Raw genomic sequence first — 14,350 nt, 5'->3', positions numbered from 1 at the left:
AAGTGAATGAGATTTCTGTAAGGTGATTTCCAAGGAGGGAAGAGCGGAAACCACAGCTAAGTCATACAGAGCATGACAATACATGAGGTCCCAGGGTCACCACTGCTCTGTTGGAAGATGTCCATGGATGTCCATGGAGCTGGAGGTGCTCATAACTTGGGGAGGTGCCTGAATTTAGGTGCTGTGAGCATGGAGCAAGAAGGACATCATGTTGCTGGCCAGGAGTTACCTGGAGGCTGGACATCAGCATTTTCATTTGGGAAGGAGCTGGCTCTGCCCTTGCCCACAGCTCCTCCATACAAGGGCAGGTCGGGCTGTGGTTCTTTTCCTTAATCCGGGTGTTACTGGATCATCCAAATTTGACGAGATCAAGAGCAGCCACATAACTGCATTTCTGACAAATTACCTCCAGCACTTGAGGTTTATGTAAGCATGTGTGTTTAAGCCTGGCTTTGTGCCAGTTGCAGAGGGACTCACGTAAAGTGAGAGTGGTGCAACCAGATGAAGACTCTGGCCAGACAGCACAACACCAGCAGGACCACATCGGACTAGGTTTATACCAGGTTAGCACTTTGCTTTATGTGGCTGCAGCTTTTCTGAGCACTAAAGATGGATTTACAGCATCGGCAAACCCCAGCCAAGGGGAAATTCTTCCTCGCTTTAACCTCCAATCTCTATTTTAACCTTCAGACTACTTCCCACCCTGTATCTACCAGCCCTAGAGCTGAACAAGCTCTGGGTGGAATGGGGACACAGATGAGCTGATGCTCAGCATCCTTCTGTCGTGTTCTTTTTTCTTTTCTTTTTTCTTTTTTTGCATTGAATGAGGGCTAAAATTAGCTCAGCAGGAGGTGAAAACTGGAACATTTTAGCTAAAGCTGCCATAGTATTGAAAAGCCACAGTTTTGCTGATTATTTCCCAGTTTTCTTACTGGGAACAGTGTCACCTGGTCTTTTATTTTGACAGAGGAATGCAAATAAAGATTCCATAAAATAAAGTGCTTCGCGAGGTGTTTCAGATCATTCTCCAGGTGATCACTGTAACATTTGACCTGGAAAGCCATGTCCAGCTGAAGGTCCAGCCAGCTCAACATGTCTCCAGCCATGGCGAGGGGTAGTCATATAGGACAAGGTGTAAAAGGGGTGTGTGGAGGATATCCCAGGCCCAGCAGACCCTTGCTGCACCTTGCAAGTGATAAAACAGCCCACCAGCACTGCGCCCATCATGGGGACACCTCCACAGCCAGCCTCTGGGCTTTGCTGGATCATTTTTCCTCTTTGCATTATCATAGAACCATCGAATGGTTCGGGTTGGAAGGGACCTTTAAAGGTCATCTAGTCCAACCCCCCCAGCAAGGAGCAGGGACATCTGCAACTAGATCAGGTTGCTCAGAGCCCTATCCAACCTGACCTTGAATGTTTCCAGGGATGGGGCATCTACCACCTCCTTGGGCAACCTCTTCGGGCAACCTCTTCCAGTGTTTCACCACCCTCAGTGTAAAACATTTCTTCCTTATATCTAGTCTGAATCTACCCTCCTTTAGTTTAAAACCATTACCCCTTGTCCTATTGCTACAGGCCCTACTAAAAAGTCTGTCCCCATCTTTCTTATAAGCCCCCTTTAAGGGGGGTCTCCCTGGAGCCTTCTCCAGGTTGAACAACCCCAACTCTCTCAGCCTTTCCTCATAGGAGAGGTGTTCCATCCCTCAGATAATTTTTGTGGCCCTTATGTATTTTGTAAAGCTGCTGTGAAGAGTGTTCATTTAGGGGTACAGTATTTCCATCCTCTGCCTTCAGCTCTCAGGAGGAACAACAGTTTGTAGCCTCTGTATCTCACAAGTGGAAATCCTGAGAAACAGCAAGGTTAAATGATTTGGTCACATCTTATGGACCAATGAGCTGGGACAAGAACCCAGACCTTAATTCAAGGGACAACATAATCTACGCTACAATTTGGCTTCAGGGTTCCACCAAGATACGGTACACACCTCATGGAACAAGGTGAAAACATCCGCAAAGCATCTCTTAAACACAGAGTCCTCTGGTGCGCCCACGTGGCTTGTTTCTACTTTGGTGTCATACATCAGGGGCAAAACTATCATCTCATCTCTTCTGGGTAAAGACCCATGCCTAGTTGCCAGCACAACAGCTTGGAGGTGGAAGTACAAGTGAACCCAATATTCCCTATCTTTTGGTTACTCCAGAGTAAAAGCCAACTTCTCAGCCAGCTGTCCACAGTAAAAGCCAACTTCTCAGCCAGCTGACCGTAACCCTAGTGTGGCCATCAACCTGGTGGCTCCTAGACTTGGAGGGATCTTTTTAACCCCAGGTCCCTACTGCCTGCACAGTCCTGCTCCCACAGATAAACACTACAAAAGCTTGGAGGAGTCAACAGTTGGTTTTGCAATAATGTCATCTGCTTCATCCTTCATCTGCAGAGCCTTTGATGGTGTGTTGCCTGGGTGGATGTTGAGGACATGGGCAGGAGCGCTCTTCCTTGAGCTTCTGATGCAAGCCATCAATGCTAGCTTGGCTGCTGGACCACAAAGGTGTGATGTGATTATTGGATATTTCAAGTCTGCTGGCACAGAATGGAAAGGAAATGAGCCAAACTGTAGCGTAGATGACATTGTCCCAACATCTGCCCTTCCAGGTGTCTCTTAGTGCATATCAAGCAAGACAGGGTGGGTGCATCCCATCATGCCCTCAGCCTTTGATGCTGACTCCTACCTGAAGGACAAGAGGCAAGAGCCTGGAAATTGAAATTCCCATGCAAATCTCACACATGATCAAAAGCCATTTTGAAGCTGGCTCATGGGCTCAGTGACATGAATCCAACTGAAGGCACAGTCCATTCAGAGCAAACCAAATACTATATCTCAATAAATCCCTCTGGGTTGGGCACATCTCCGTTGAACAGAAAGGCACAGCATTGAGCAAACCTGGTCCAGATGCTCACCAAGCCTGATCTACTGCTATGGCCATCAACCATGTGAAGGACAGCAGAGGCTGGAAGTCACATTCCTGAGGTCCAGGTGCTTTGGCAGCTTACAAGCCCATCTGGACCTTCTACTTCTCCAAATCCTTCAGTCTCCAGGACTCTGGTAGTTTCCACTCAAGGTCCCTCTCCACAAAAGGCAGGAACCAGCTGTACGGACCCTCTCCCTGGCAGAGGACATGTGCAAGCGGGATGTGACACAGTAGAGCAGTGAACGCCTGAAGGCAGGGTGAGCAGGGCAAAAGGAAAAATAACCTTTATTTCCAGAGGCATGGGAGATGAAGGGGGCAGGAAATAGTCGAGGAAAACCCACTGAGGACTGGCTTTCCTCTCTTCTCCTCAAATTTTCCTCCTCACCTGGTGGCATGGGCCACCCGTGTCCCAGCACAGAGCAGAAGCGTGGCCTCCCCTGGTATTTCGGGGGCTGGGACAGTGTCAAATGGGAGCTGGGTCCCTAGCATGGGAGTTCTTTCAAGTTGAAATTATGAGAAGCAGGAATAATAACAAAAATAACCCTAGCAGATTTTGGGCAGTGAGCCAGGCACCCCTGTGCAACCTGCCCGAATCAGGCCAGCCCCCCTCAACTTGGGCTGATTGGGTGCATCCAAGCCGGGGAGCCCAGAGCCACGTGCACCAAATCAGCCCAACAGAGCTCAAAGCTCAGGAGTGACCCTATCTGGGTGCTACCCACGCTGGAGCAGTCCCACATGGGGCTGGGGTGGGTGCCCCCACTGTCGACCCAACGCAGTACCCACTTAGAGCAGCATCTCTCCTGCCTGCCTCATCCCCGCCACTCAAAAAGCCACTCAGCACAGCCTAGGATCAAGTGTACATTTTTATTTTTTAATGGAACATAAACTCCTTTAGAAAAAACATTCATCTGGATGACAACACCCATAGAAAAAAACACCAATCTTGTGTTCTTTTTTTTTTAATTTGGCATTATTTATATTAAAGCAAAGTGCATCTTTCTTGTTTTTTTCTCATTTATACACATTGCACAATACATAAATAATGATGCTTATAAAACGTCTTTATATTTACAAGTAATAATATATTTATATATAACATAAAATACATTTTTTTCTTTAATAAATCTCAGGATTTTTTTAAGGAGTCCTTTTTTTTGTGTGTTTCCAAAGCACTACAATGCTAAAGTTCCAATGAGAATGCTCTCTTGTTCGTTTAAACCTTTATATTTAGAAAAATAGCTTATGTTAAGGTCTAAACATGCTCATTGAGCTAAGAACAGTGTAAAAGTATCATACTCGTGTATGAAGTCAAGAAGAAATGAAAGCACAACTGCATTTCCAGATGGGATGGTACCGGATAACCTGACCTAAGCAGGTTACAACAGACCAACTATTGTGAACACTTTTTCTTTTGTTTTCCCATTTGTTTTTCATTTGGCTTGTTTTGGTTTGGTTTTTTTTAGGCTTAAGCTTCTGTCACTTCGCATCTCAGCTCAAATTATAAAGCACGGGCCATGCACGAGGTTTCTTCACTGTTGTTTTCTCCCCTTGCATCAATCCATGACCATAAAAAAAAAAAGCAGTGGAAGGATGAACACAGCGACAAGACGTGAACCCAGCAACAAGAAAAATAAAATAAAAATTAAAAGGGTGGGTAAAGACCTGGTTGGGAACATTTTGTGCCATCCTTCGGTGGCAACGTGGGGTTAGCACCACTGGGGAAGGGGTCTCAGTGTCACCATCACCGGGGATGGCTGGCAGCAAGGGGAAGGTCTTGCATAAAAAATGCAGTTATCTTCTTGTTTTATCCAAGAGAAGGAGCTGTAACATATAGCAAGTGGCTTCCGAATCCATCGATCGCATAGGATAATCCTTTCAGAGGCATGAAATAATTATCGCATGCGATCCAGCCCCCCCCCCTTCTCTCTCCCTTCTGAGTTATTGGTCATTCACACTTTTACAAAATAGATATATTTATCAAAATACCCAAGGCAAAAAAAATCTTTCCATAAGCTATTTCTCAAAACAGGGGGAGGGGGGAACAAACAAAACCAAAAAGTTTGCGTGAAAAGCAAGCACTCAGAAGGAAATAATAGCAGCAAAGTAGTATAAATGTCATGAGTCCACTCTGTCTCGAGTCATCGGTTATTAAAAATAACCTCCAACCAGCACGGGCAACTGCTGATAAACTGTCTCGTGTAGCACTGGCCCCAGCCTTTCACAAAGCTGATCTGAACAGTAAATCCGGTCCATGGTTGCTGCATGAACTCATGGTCGTTGGGTCTCTGCAAGCTGTACGCCTTCTCGTAGTCAAAAGCCTTGATGGAAAAACCTGGAAACACTTTGTGAACCAGCAATGTCCTGGAGTCGGGGTTGTCCAGTGTGGCCGACTTGATGAAGATGGGGTAACTGCTGCGGTTGTACACCCACACGCCGTCCACTTCCTTGGTGAGCTGGATGCCATAGCCGATCTTGCTGCGGACCTTCTGCACCAGTTGGTTTTTGTTGTCCGAGTTGAGCTGTCCAAGGCAGAAACCATTCCCCTGAGGTAGATCATAGAAGATATCCAGGGAAGGCTCTTGCACAGAGTACAGCCGACCCACACGCGTCTTCTCTTCCCAGTATGCCACCACGCACCAGTGTGACCGATCCCCTGGCTCCTGAAGAACTTGGAAATCTACAGAACAGGAGAAAAAAAGGAAGAAAAGGAGAAATTGAGCACTGGAGGGGGGTAATATGACCCAAAAGCAGTGCAATGCTGGCAGGTCTTTGCCTGCCCATGTCTTCATGATGCTCTCCATGCACACACCAATGCCCATAGCACATCCACCCTTTCCAAAAGCCATGTGTTAAGGCCACTATTAAGACCATTTAAGTTGACCTAGGTTTGGGGGATTCCCGTGCTGCTTCAGTGCCTAGTTCTGGTTGGAGTTATGGGTCCTAAATCACCAGGTCCACCTTCAGAAGTGGCTTGAGACCCACCAGCAGCATCCACGGCGCAGCCATCCCTCACTCAAACCATCATTAGGATCACCTTCAGTGCCAACAGGAGAGATGAGATGCTCCAGCCAGCTGCATCCAGCAAGACCAAACACCCGAAAACCCCTTATTTGCACCCACCAGACAACGGATCCATTTCCATAAATAACTATCATCTACTGTGCACAGATGCTGAAAAAAAATGAGGTGCTGCTAAGAAAAGCACATTGAAGGTCACCCCATGGGACCGGAGGGGACAAGAACTCGCCTGCTCTAGTTCATGGGGCTTTTCCCTGCCCGTAGGCAGAGCCTGAGTGATGGAGAGGAGGGAGACATTGGATGAAGCCCTGACCTGCAGGAAGCACCATCAGACAGCAGCAGGGTGGGGACCAGAAATCTTGCGCTTGTTAACAAAAATGGCCTAAAAAATCTCCAAAACCCCCAGAAATTCATTCCTGTAGCCCTTTTTCAACTCCCTTGGCCATAGCTACCCTGTGTGAACAGCGAGGATACAATGCAGGAGGAAAATGCAGGGGGGGGAAGGGGGCTAAGAAATGTGAAAAAGCCCCTTTTCCTGACGGAGGATCCCTAGCAGCCTGGCGCTGCTCAGCAAGTAATTCCTTCCAGCCACGGTAGGCATGTTAAGACCTGGGAACTATTAATCTCTATAATTGTATTTTTAAAAAGTAACATATTTAAAAAAAAAAAAAATCAAGCTGGGAATGTGAGTTAGTGAGCACTACCGAAATAATCCCCTGCACCATGGGAGCAGCTATGGGACCAAGGACAGTGGGTGACCCAGCACCCCAAAGCTCTCCCTGCATCATCTTATCAGCCCCCCAAAACTCCCCCAGCATGAGCAATGGCAGCGGCACTCTGGCTGCCCTGTTTTCTATATTTTTTGCTATTAATAAGCCCGTTTCCCCAGCACAGGAGTTTTTCTCCCGTCTCTGAGTTGTGCTTCAAGCCCTACACTGTGCTTTTAAAAAAAAAAAAAGCCCAGTCACACTTTTAATTTCCTCATTTCTATGCCAGCAAGGAAAATATTTCTCCAGTTGCTGGAGGCAGCTACTAAAAATGGGCCTGACTGTGTACACCCCAAAATAGGGACCCTCACTCCTGGGTGAATCCGGGGATGAGGGTTCTGGCGGCAGGGGGGTTGGTCCTCAGGAAAGTGTCCGTCGAGGTATGCCCCAGTTTGTCCTTCCACCTCCCCTTTTTGGTGCCTCCCAAGACTTTGTTGCGGGTAACTTTATATCCTGCTGAAACCTGGCACTGCGCAATGGATCAAGGCAGGACAGGGTGGGCGGCTTGGGTTACCTCCCCCCTAATCCAAATGGGGTGCCCTCCACCCAAAGGTGCACCCAACAGGGCAAGGAACACCCCCAGGATGGTGTTTCCCCCACCTGCCCGGGAGGTAGAGGAATTTGGGGGGGATGCTCCTGGATCCAGAGGGATGATGCTCCTGGATCCAGAGGGATGATGCTCCTGGATCCATCCCCATCTCGACCACCCATCGCCCCCCTCTACCGCACCCTCCTCGCCGACTGTCTGCCAGCGATGCTCAGAGCTTCTTGGTTTTTGTTTTACAGCAGTTGAGGGAATTTTGGAGCAAATGCCATTGAACCCCTCTGAAATTCCTATAGGTTTTTATTTATTTGAACATAAAAGCACCCCTTTCAGGAGGAGGCAGGGAAAAAAAAAGACTTTTTCACCTGATATTTGTGCTTGCATTAGTGAAGACCACTTAACAAGTAGCTCATTGCTGCTTACAAAGAGTTATTTAATTGCCAGTGCATTAAAAAATAAAAAAAAAAAAAGAAAAATGCCTTGGCTATGAATGAACAGACCTTTATGGAGGGCTGGAAGTTCATGAATGAATCCCACTAGATTTTTCAATGACATGGGGTGACCAGACCTCAAGGACGAGTCTTAAGTAATCCAGGATATTTTTTTTTTTAAGAAGCCAATGCCAGCACACAGTATAAATATGCCAGAGCCTCTTCCGTTTGCGGCTGTTGACTGGATGTCTAGTCAAAAAGCCATGAGAATATAAGGGTTGAGCTTGGATAAACAGGATCAGGCCTCCCTGCCAGCCACCACCAAAGCTGCTTTTCACAGTTGTTGGGACCCCAGTGAAGCCTCCCCACTCCCACCTGCCTCCCTGATTCTGGCATCCACTGGGAAAAGGGGTGGGAAAAGCCGGTGGCATCACTCAGGCAGTGGAGGCAGGAGAGGAGGTTACAGGAAAGGAGGAAAAAATGACACAGAGATGCTTCCTACAGGGATGGAGATTTTTTCCCCAAAAGGCTTTTTTGGGGGCAATGACCACGGGTCTGGGCAAATGAAGCAAATATGTGGATTTTTCCCCAAAACGCCCCACCGGGTTCATCTGGACCCACCATCCAACTCTAGTCTCCACCTGCCGCAAACCCCCACAAAACCCCAGATCCCGTGAAATTCGCAGCCACATCACCCTCAACATGTCCTCGTGTGCGACAGCCCAGAAATGGCTGAGAAACACTTTGGGATTCTTGTTTTGAGTTAAAAGCATTGTTTTTACGAGCTCCTTGGAGCAAATACATCGCTTTCTAAATGCCTGGAAAACTCCCAGCAAACTGGGAGTGTTCCCATATTCCAGCAAACAATGATAATGTTTAATGCTATAAACATCTGCGCTATTATTTCATTATTAGGCATCCCTCCATTTGCTGTTATCATTGGTTTATTATTATTTTCCATGGTTTGCATTATAGCCTGCCTAGGAGCTCTGTCAGGCTCCCCCCAGCGCATTGTGCAAGCTTATTGTGAAAAAAAAATTATAAATAACTGAAAATAAAGCAAGTCTTCCCTCAGGAATTTAGAGAATTAGTTGTATTGACCATCTGAAGCAGAGCACATTTCTGCATGAAGGGGAGAAATTAAGGCAATAGTTTGATACCCCAAAGTCTTTGGGGTAACATTTTTTGGAAGTTTGGTGTGGATGGTGATGAAGACGGCAATGCCCCAGCACAATCACGTTATTCAACATCACATTCCCATTGAAAAACTCATTTTTTTCCATATTTTTTACACCCACCTGTGCCCTGACTTTTACCGGCACATCCCTTGGAGAGGCCTCCAAGGTCCTCCACAAAAGCATCATGCCAGCTACTTCCCAACACATCAACCAGCATGAGAGGCCGTGAGGTTTCCCACCACCTGCCTTGACCCTTGCGAACATCAAGTCCTGCCCAAAATTGCTCAATAAAAGGCCACAGCCAGGATTTCTCTAGCACACGCTGCCCATGGGCTCGGGGCATCATCCTGCTCCGGGGAGGGATGCTGCAGATAATGCTACATCCATACAGAAATCCTGGAGGATGGGACACCGGAGCAATAGCTCCAAAAAATTAAAAGCTGCTGAAACCAAGCAGGTCCAGATGAAAGTGGGTATGGGAGATTCACACCATAGAAACACCCAAATTTATCAGTAATGGGCCCATGCTTGGTTCTCCCAAGCTGTGGCAGGAGGACTCACATCGCTTGAAAGTGGCAGAAAATTTCTGGTGTGGCTTTTCTCCTCGACACATGAACATTTTTAAGATGATGAAACCATGTCATCTGTACTTTTTCTTTCCAAGCTCCAGCAGTTTTATTAGGAGTTTGGGAAGAAAAAGTTCTTTTTTCATTCAGGAAGAACCGAAACATTTCAGCAAAATTGAATTTAAAAAAAAAAAACCAAAAAAAACCCACCAACGCAGCTCCTGGTCGGCTTTCAGATCTCAGCCTTGTCCTGGTGCCAAGTTCATGAATGTAGAGGGGAGGTGGGCTGGGGATCTTTTGTTTTGCTTTGTTTTGTTTTGACATAGCTAAAGGTTTTCCTGTAATCAACCGACCTCTAAAGAAAACAGCAAGTTTAGCACACACTGAGCTATCTCACCCACCAGGACTACTCCCATCTGATCAAGTCAAGAGCTATTTAAATTGTCACTGATATCTGTGATAATAACAACTTGTCGCTGAAAATGGGAATACAACTGCGTTCCTGATTAGGTTTTTAAATGCCTGTAATTGGATCTTTCCTCAATGATATTAGGATTAGATGCAAATTCATTATCCAACTGCAGAAGTGTTTCAAACTATGAATTTATACTTTTTTTTAATGTATATTTATAGATTTTTTTTTAAGAGCAGCTTTGACCCAAAGCATCTTCTCATGCTCTTCCTAAACTTCTCACCATCACACCCTCTCCTCTCCCTCATTCCTCTGTGATCCCTGGGGTTGGATTTCCCACCAAACATCAACCCTGACGCAATACTCGCCATGGCATCATCTACCCTGAACTGCTAACAAAAGTCTCCTCATTTTCATAGAGTCATAGAATGGTTTAGGTTGGAAGGGACCTTTAAAGGTCATCTAGTCCAACCCCCCTGCAATGAGCAGGGACATCTTCAACTAGATCAGGTTGCTCAGGTTTTGTGGTACCTTCACCTGGGCCACTTGCAGAGATGACACTGCACACGTGACTGATAACCCAACACGAATGGGTAAAGGCAACAAGATAAATTAATGTAGATGTCCACCAAAAAATCATAGCACCAAAAGGAGTTTGGCCTTATAGACCTTTCCTAGAAGGACCAGGAACCAGACGTGAGCTCCTGGGCCAGCAAGGAGACCTGGAGGGGTGGTGAGATGCCTGCCTGGCTTCCCAGGAGGCAGCTTTCTGCTGGAAAATGAGCAATGTGGGCACCGCCGATGAGCAGATGAACCTATAGTCCTTCCTCCCTTATCCATCAGCACATGCGGAGGGCATCTGCGCTTAAAAAAAATTGGCTGGACTGATGTCAGCGCAACATGTCGTCTGGCCAGGGCCAAGGCTGAGACCAAGCTTAGCACGTCTTGAGCCTGGTAATCTCTCTTGGCTGACCTTAAGCGGCATTTGCAAGCCCGCGCAGAGTCATGCCCTCCATCTTCTCCTGCTTGTCGAGATGGAAGAGATGGAGACACAAACCCTGGAGCTTTTTATGGGTTTTTGCATGCTCTTCTTGAGGGTCCTCAGGGCAGCTCGGGGCACTCCAGTTGCAGTTTTGCTCCTTGTGTTACTGGCAAGTGCTGTTTTTGCAGATCTCAGGAAAAACACACCTCTGAACCCTTACTCAAGAAGCAAACAGGCATTACATCAAGGTGAGGAGAACACCAAGCATGACAGCTCATAGAATCATAGAATCATAGAATCGTTAAGGTTGGAAAAGACCCTTAAGATCATCGAGTCCAACTGTTAACCTATCACTGCCAAGTCCACCACTAAACCATGTCCTCGAGCACCACATCTACCCTTCTTTTAAATACCTCCAGGGATGGAGACTCAACCACTTCCCTGGGCAGCCTGTTCCAATGCCTGACTACCCTTTCGGTGAAGAAGTTTTTCGTAATATCCAACCTAAACTTCCCCTGGCGCAGCTTGAGGCCGTTTCCTCTCATCCTATCGCTTGTTACTAGGGAGAAGAGACTGACCCCCACCTCGCTACAACCTCCTTTCAGGTAGTTGTAGAGAGCAATAAGGTCTCCCCTCAGCCTCCTCTTCTCCAGGCTAAACAACCCCAGCTCCCTCAGCCACTCTTCATAAGACATGTGCTCTAGACCCTTTACCAACTTCGTTGCCCTTCTCTGGACATGCTCCAGCACCTCGATGTCCATCTTGTAGTGAGGGTCCCAAAACTGAACACAGTACTTGAGCTGCGGCCTCACCAGGGCCGAGTACAGGGGCACTATCACCTCCCTGGTCCTGCTGGCCACACTGTTCCTGATACAAGCCAGGATGCCATTGGCCTTCTTGGCCACTTGGGCACACTGCTGGCTCATGTTCAGGCAGCTGTCAACCAACACCCCCAGGTCCTTTTCTGCCAGGCAGCTCTCCAGCCACTTCCCCCCCAGCCTGTAGCGTTGCATGGGGTTGTTGTGACCCAAGGGCAGGACCCAGCACTTAGCCTTGTTGAATCTCATACACAGTTGGCCCCAGACCAACGATCCAGCCTGTCCAGGTCCCTCTGCAGGGCCTTCCTACCCTCCAGCAGATCGACACTTCCACCCAACTTGGTGTCATCTGCAAACTTCCTGAGGGTGCACTCAATCCCCTCGTCCAGATCATCAATGAAGATATTGAACAGGACCAGCCCCAACACTGAGCCCTGGGGAACTCGTGACCGAGTGCTTTGCTCATCAAAGCAAAGAAAAATGGGTACCAAAAAGGGAAATTTTACTTCCTTTCTAGTCTCTCGGGTAATTTACAGGCTACTTGGGCAGGGGAACAAACAAACAAACAAAAACATCAAGAAAAATCCTTCAAAGTCAGATTTCCAGATATGCTTTGCAAAAGCAAAGAAAAAAAATCCAAATTAAAGGATATATCCTGCTGCAGAAAAGGGTCTTTGTGCCTTTAATGGAGTTTGTGGGCAGCCTGGAGACACCACCCACCTTTTATATCTCCCTGCACACAAGGGCTAGACAGCTTCAGCTTCCTCACCCACCCTGCTTTTGATGGCTGAAATGATTTCTGAAAGGCTAATTTAGAGGATGGTCATGTGTTAAACTCCTGTTGTTTGCAGAGAAAATAAACCCTTACCTACTGCAGGGATGCCACTGCCCAAGGTGGCCCGTGGGGTCCCTCCACCACACCAACACAAGAGCCCCCAAAGAGCTGGGACAGTTGGTCACATCAACACATGCTTAGGGAGCCCTTAATCTCTGGATTATTGACACAATAGACCATAACATCTCTTTAGGAGCCATTACAGCCCATTCTGTCGGTAGGTACTTATGGAGTCCTTAATCCACGGATTGACAGGCTAGACCATAAATTTGTGTCTATGTCTAATTAGGCAGCTCTTATTACTCAACATATGCAGTACTCATGCAGGCTAAAGAGCCCTAAGATTATTTTTTTAGCTTATTAACAAGTTGTCCACCCAATCACTTAAATGGCTCCTTGCTCCTAGCAAAATAAGTCAACCTTGCATGAAAATAAACGTCCACCTGAGTTTTCCTCCCAAGACTTCAGTTTGCCGAAGTTTTCTAAGGGCTGTTATCCAAAAGCCGAGATGTTGCCAACAGATTTGAAACCTTGCAAGTCTGATGGGGACACAGAGGATAAAATTTTGCAGAAGCCATCAGGGGAAGGAGTCTGGGATTTCCTGATATTTGTAACTAGGACTTTGGTTCAGACTCATGTTAGCGGTGACCTACAAGCTTGGGAGTGCTCTGCTCAGTCCCCTGATGACCCAACCAAGAACTTCCATCACCTTCACCATGGCTGGGAAACCCTCTTGTGAAATCAGGACAAAAATGAGGTTGGGTTAGATGGTTGGTAGAGATGACTGATCCCTGAGGACATCCCCTAAGGTTCCCACCCCAACTTGGTGGCGCCTTGAGTCAACCTTCTCCCAACCTGGAACCCAGCCCTGACCTTTGAGGGTTAATTCAGGGATGGGACACAAAAGCAAGAAAACAAACCAAGAAAGAGTCCCTGCAAGCATGTTGTTGCAGACCTACAAAGCCTCAAGAGCGGGCACCAGTATGGCAAATGCCAAGGCTGGCCCAGGAGGGAAGTCCAAGCTTGAAAAATATAGGGTGATCAATATATACGTGTGAATGAAGCCCAGCTCCCTGACGCCCCCTGCACGGAAGAATGGCAAAGAACCAAAGTGAAGCTGCTGAGTTCATGGAGTCTGCCAAACCAGAACTTTGATTCATAAATATCCTATTTGTCACTGCTACTGTCTAATTATGGTGATTAATCAATTACCACAGCTAAAAACGACTCAAGAAGAGAAGAACCTTTTTTTGTGCCCATTTTCTTTAAAAGCCAAGCAAGGCTGCAGCTACAAGGGGGGAAAAATACGCAGGCACACACCAAAAATGCCTGTCTGCCTGTCTCCAGTGGTTAGAGAGGAGCCAGCTGACTCCAGTTTCCTCTGTACCAGGCTTCGGGCCTCATCAGCCATGCAAATTATAGAGTACCGTGATGTCTGAAGGCCGAATTTTGACTCAGCTCAGAGAAAAGCCTTAGAGGAAGGGTGGGGATGAAGAAGCCAGCCAAACCCATTCATAATATTTACAGTAAATGGGCCTCTTTGCTGTTGTTTAGTATGCAGTCAGTCTAATTAATTTTGAAGTTTAAATTTAAAGAACCTTCTTTATCTGCCTCTCCTTCTGCACCCCTCAAAGGTGTGGGAAAACTTTTCCCTTGTTTCAAAAAAGCAGTAGGGCGGGAATCCCTTCCCCAAGCTCCAACCCACGGTCGGGTGGGACGAAAGGCTGCTTTAAGAGGGGAGACCCTTCCAGAGGGGTGCTGCCAACATCCATGGCGTTTTTAAGACCCCTGGGCCACCCAGATAGGCACGAGGGCATGCAAGTCCACGT

The 14,350-nt window shown here is 47.1% G+C and overlaps 1 protein-coding gene across 1 annotated transcript in view; it reads right to left on the bottom strand.

Annotated features, from left to right (window-relative positions):
* Window positions 1-3,970: 3,970 nt before the first annotated feature.
* The window catches only part of LOC309601586 (mothers against decapentaplegic homolog 7-like), a gene marked incomplete at its 5' end in the record, with an annotated part of 28,026 nt that continues 17,646 nt past the window's right edge, over window positions 3,971-14,350 (bottom strand). The window contains 1 exon segment of the mRNA XM_082334687.1: window positions 3,971-5,647. Within this exon segment, the coding sequence (XP_082190813.1) occupies window positions 5,109-5,647 (539 nt within the window). The 3' untranslated portion in view covers window positions 3,971-5,108.

The sequence above is a fragment of the Platalea leucorodia genome, assembly GCF_965183815.1.
Source record: "Platalea leucorodia genome assembly, chromosome: W".
NCBI lineage: Eukaryota > Metazoa > Chordata > Aves > Pelecaniformes > Threskiornithidae > Platalea > Platalea leucorodia.
This window is presented reverse-complemented; position numbering and strand designations above follow the sequence as displayed.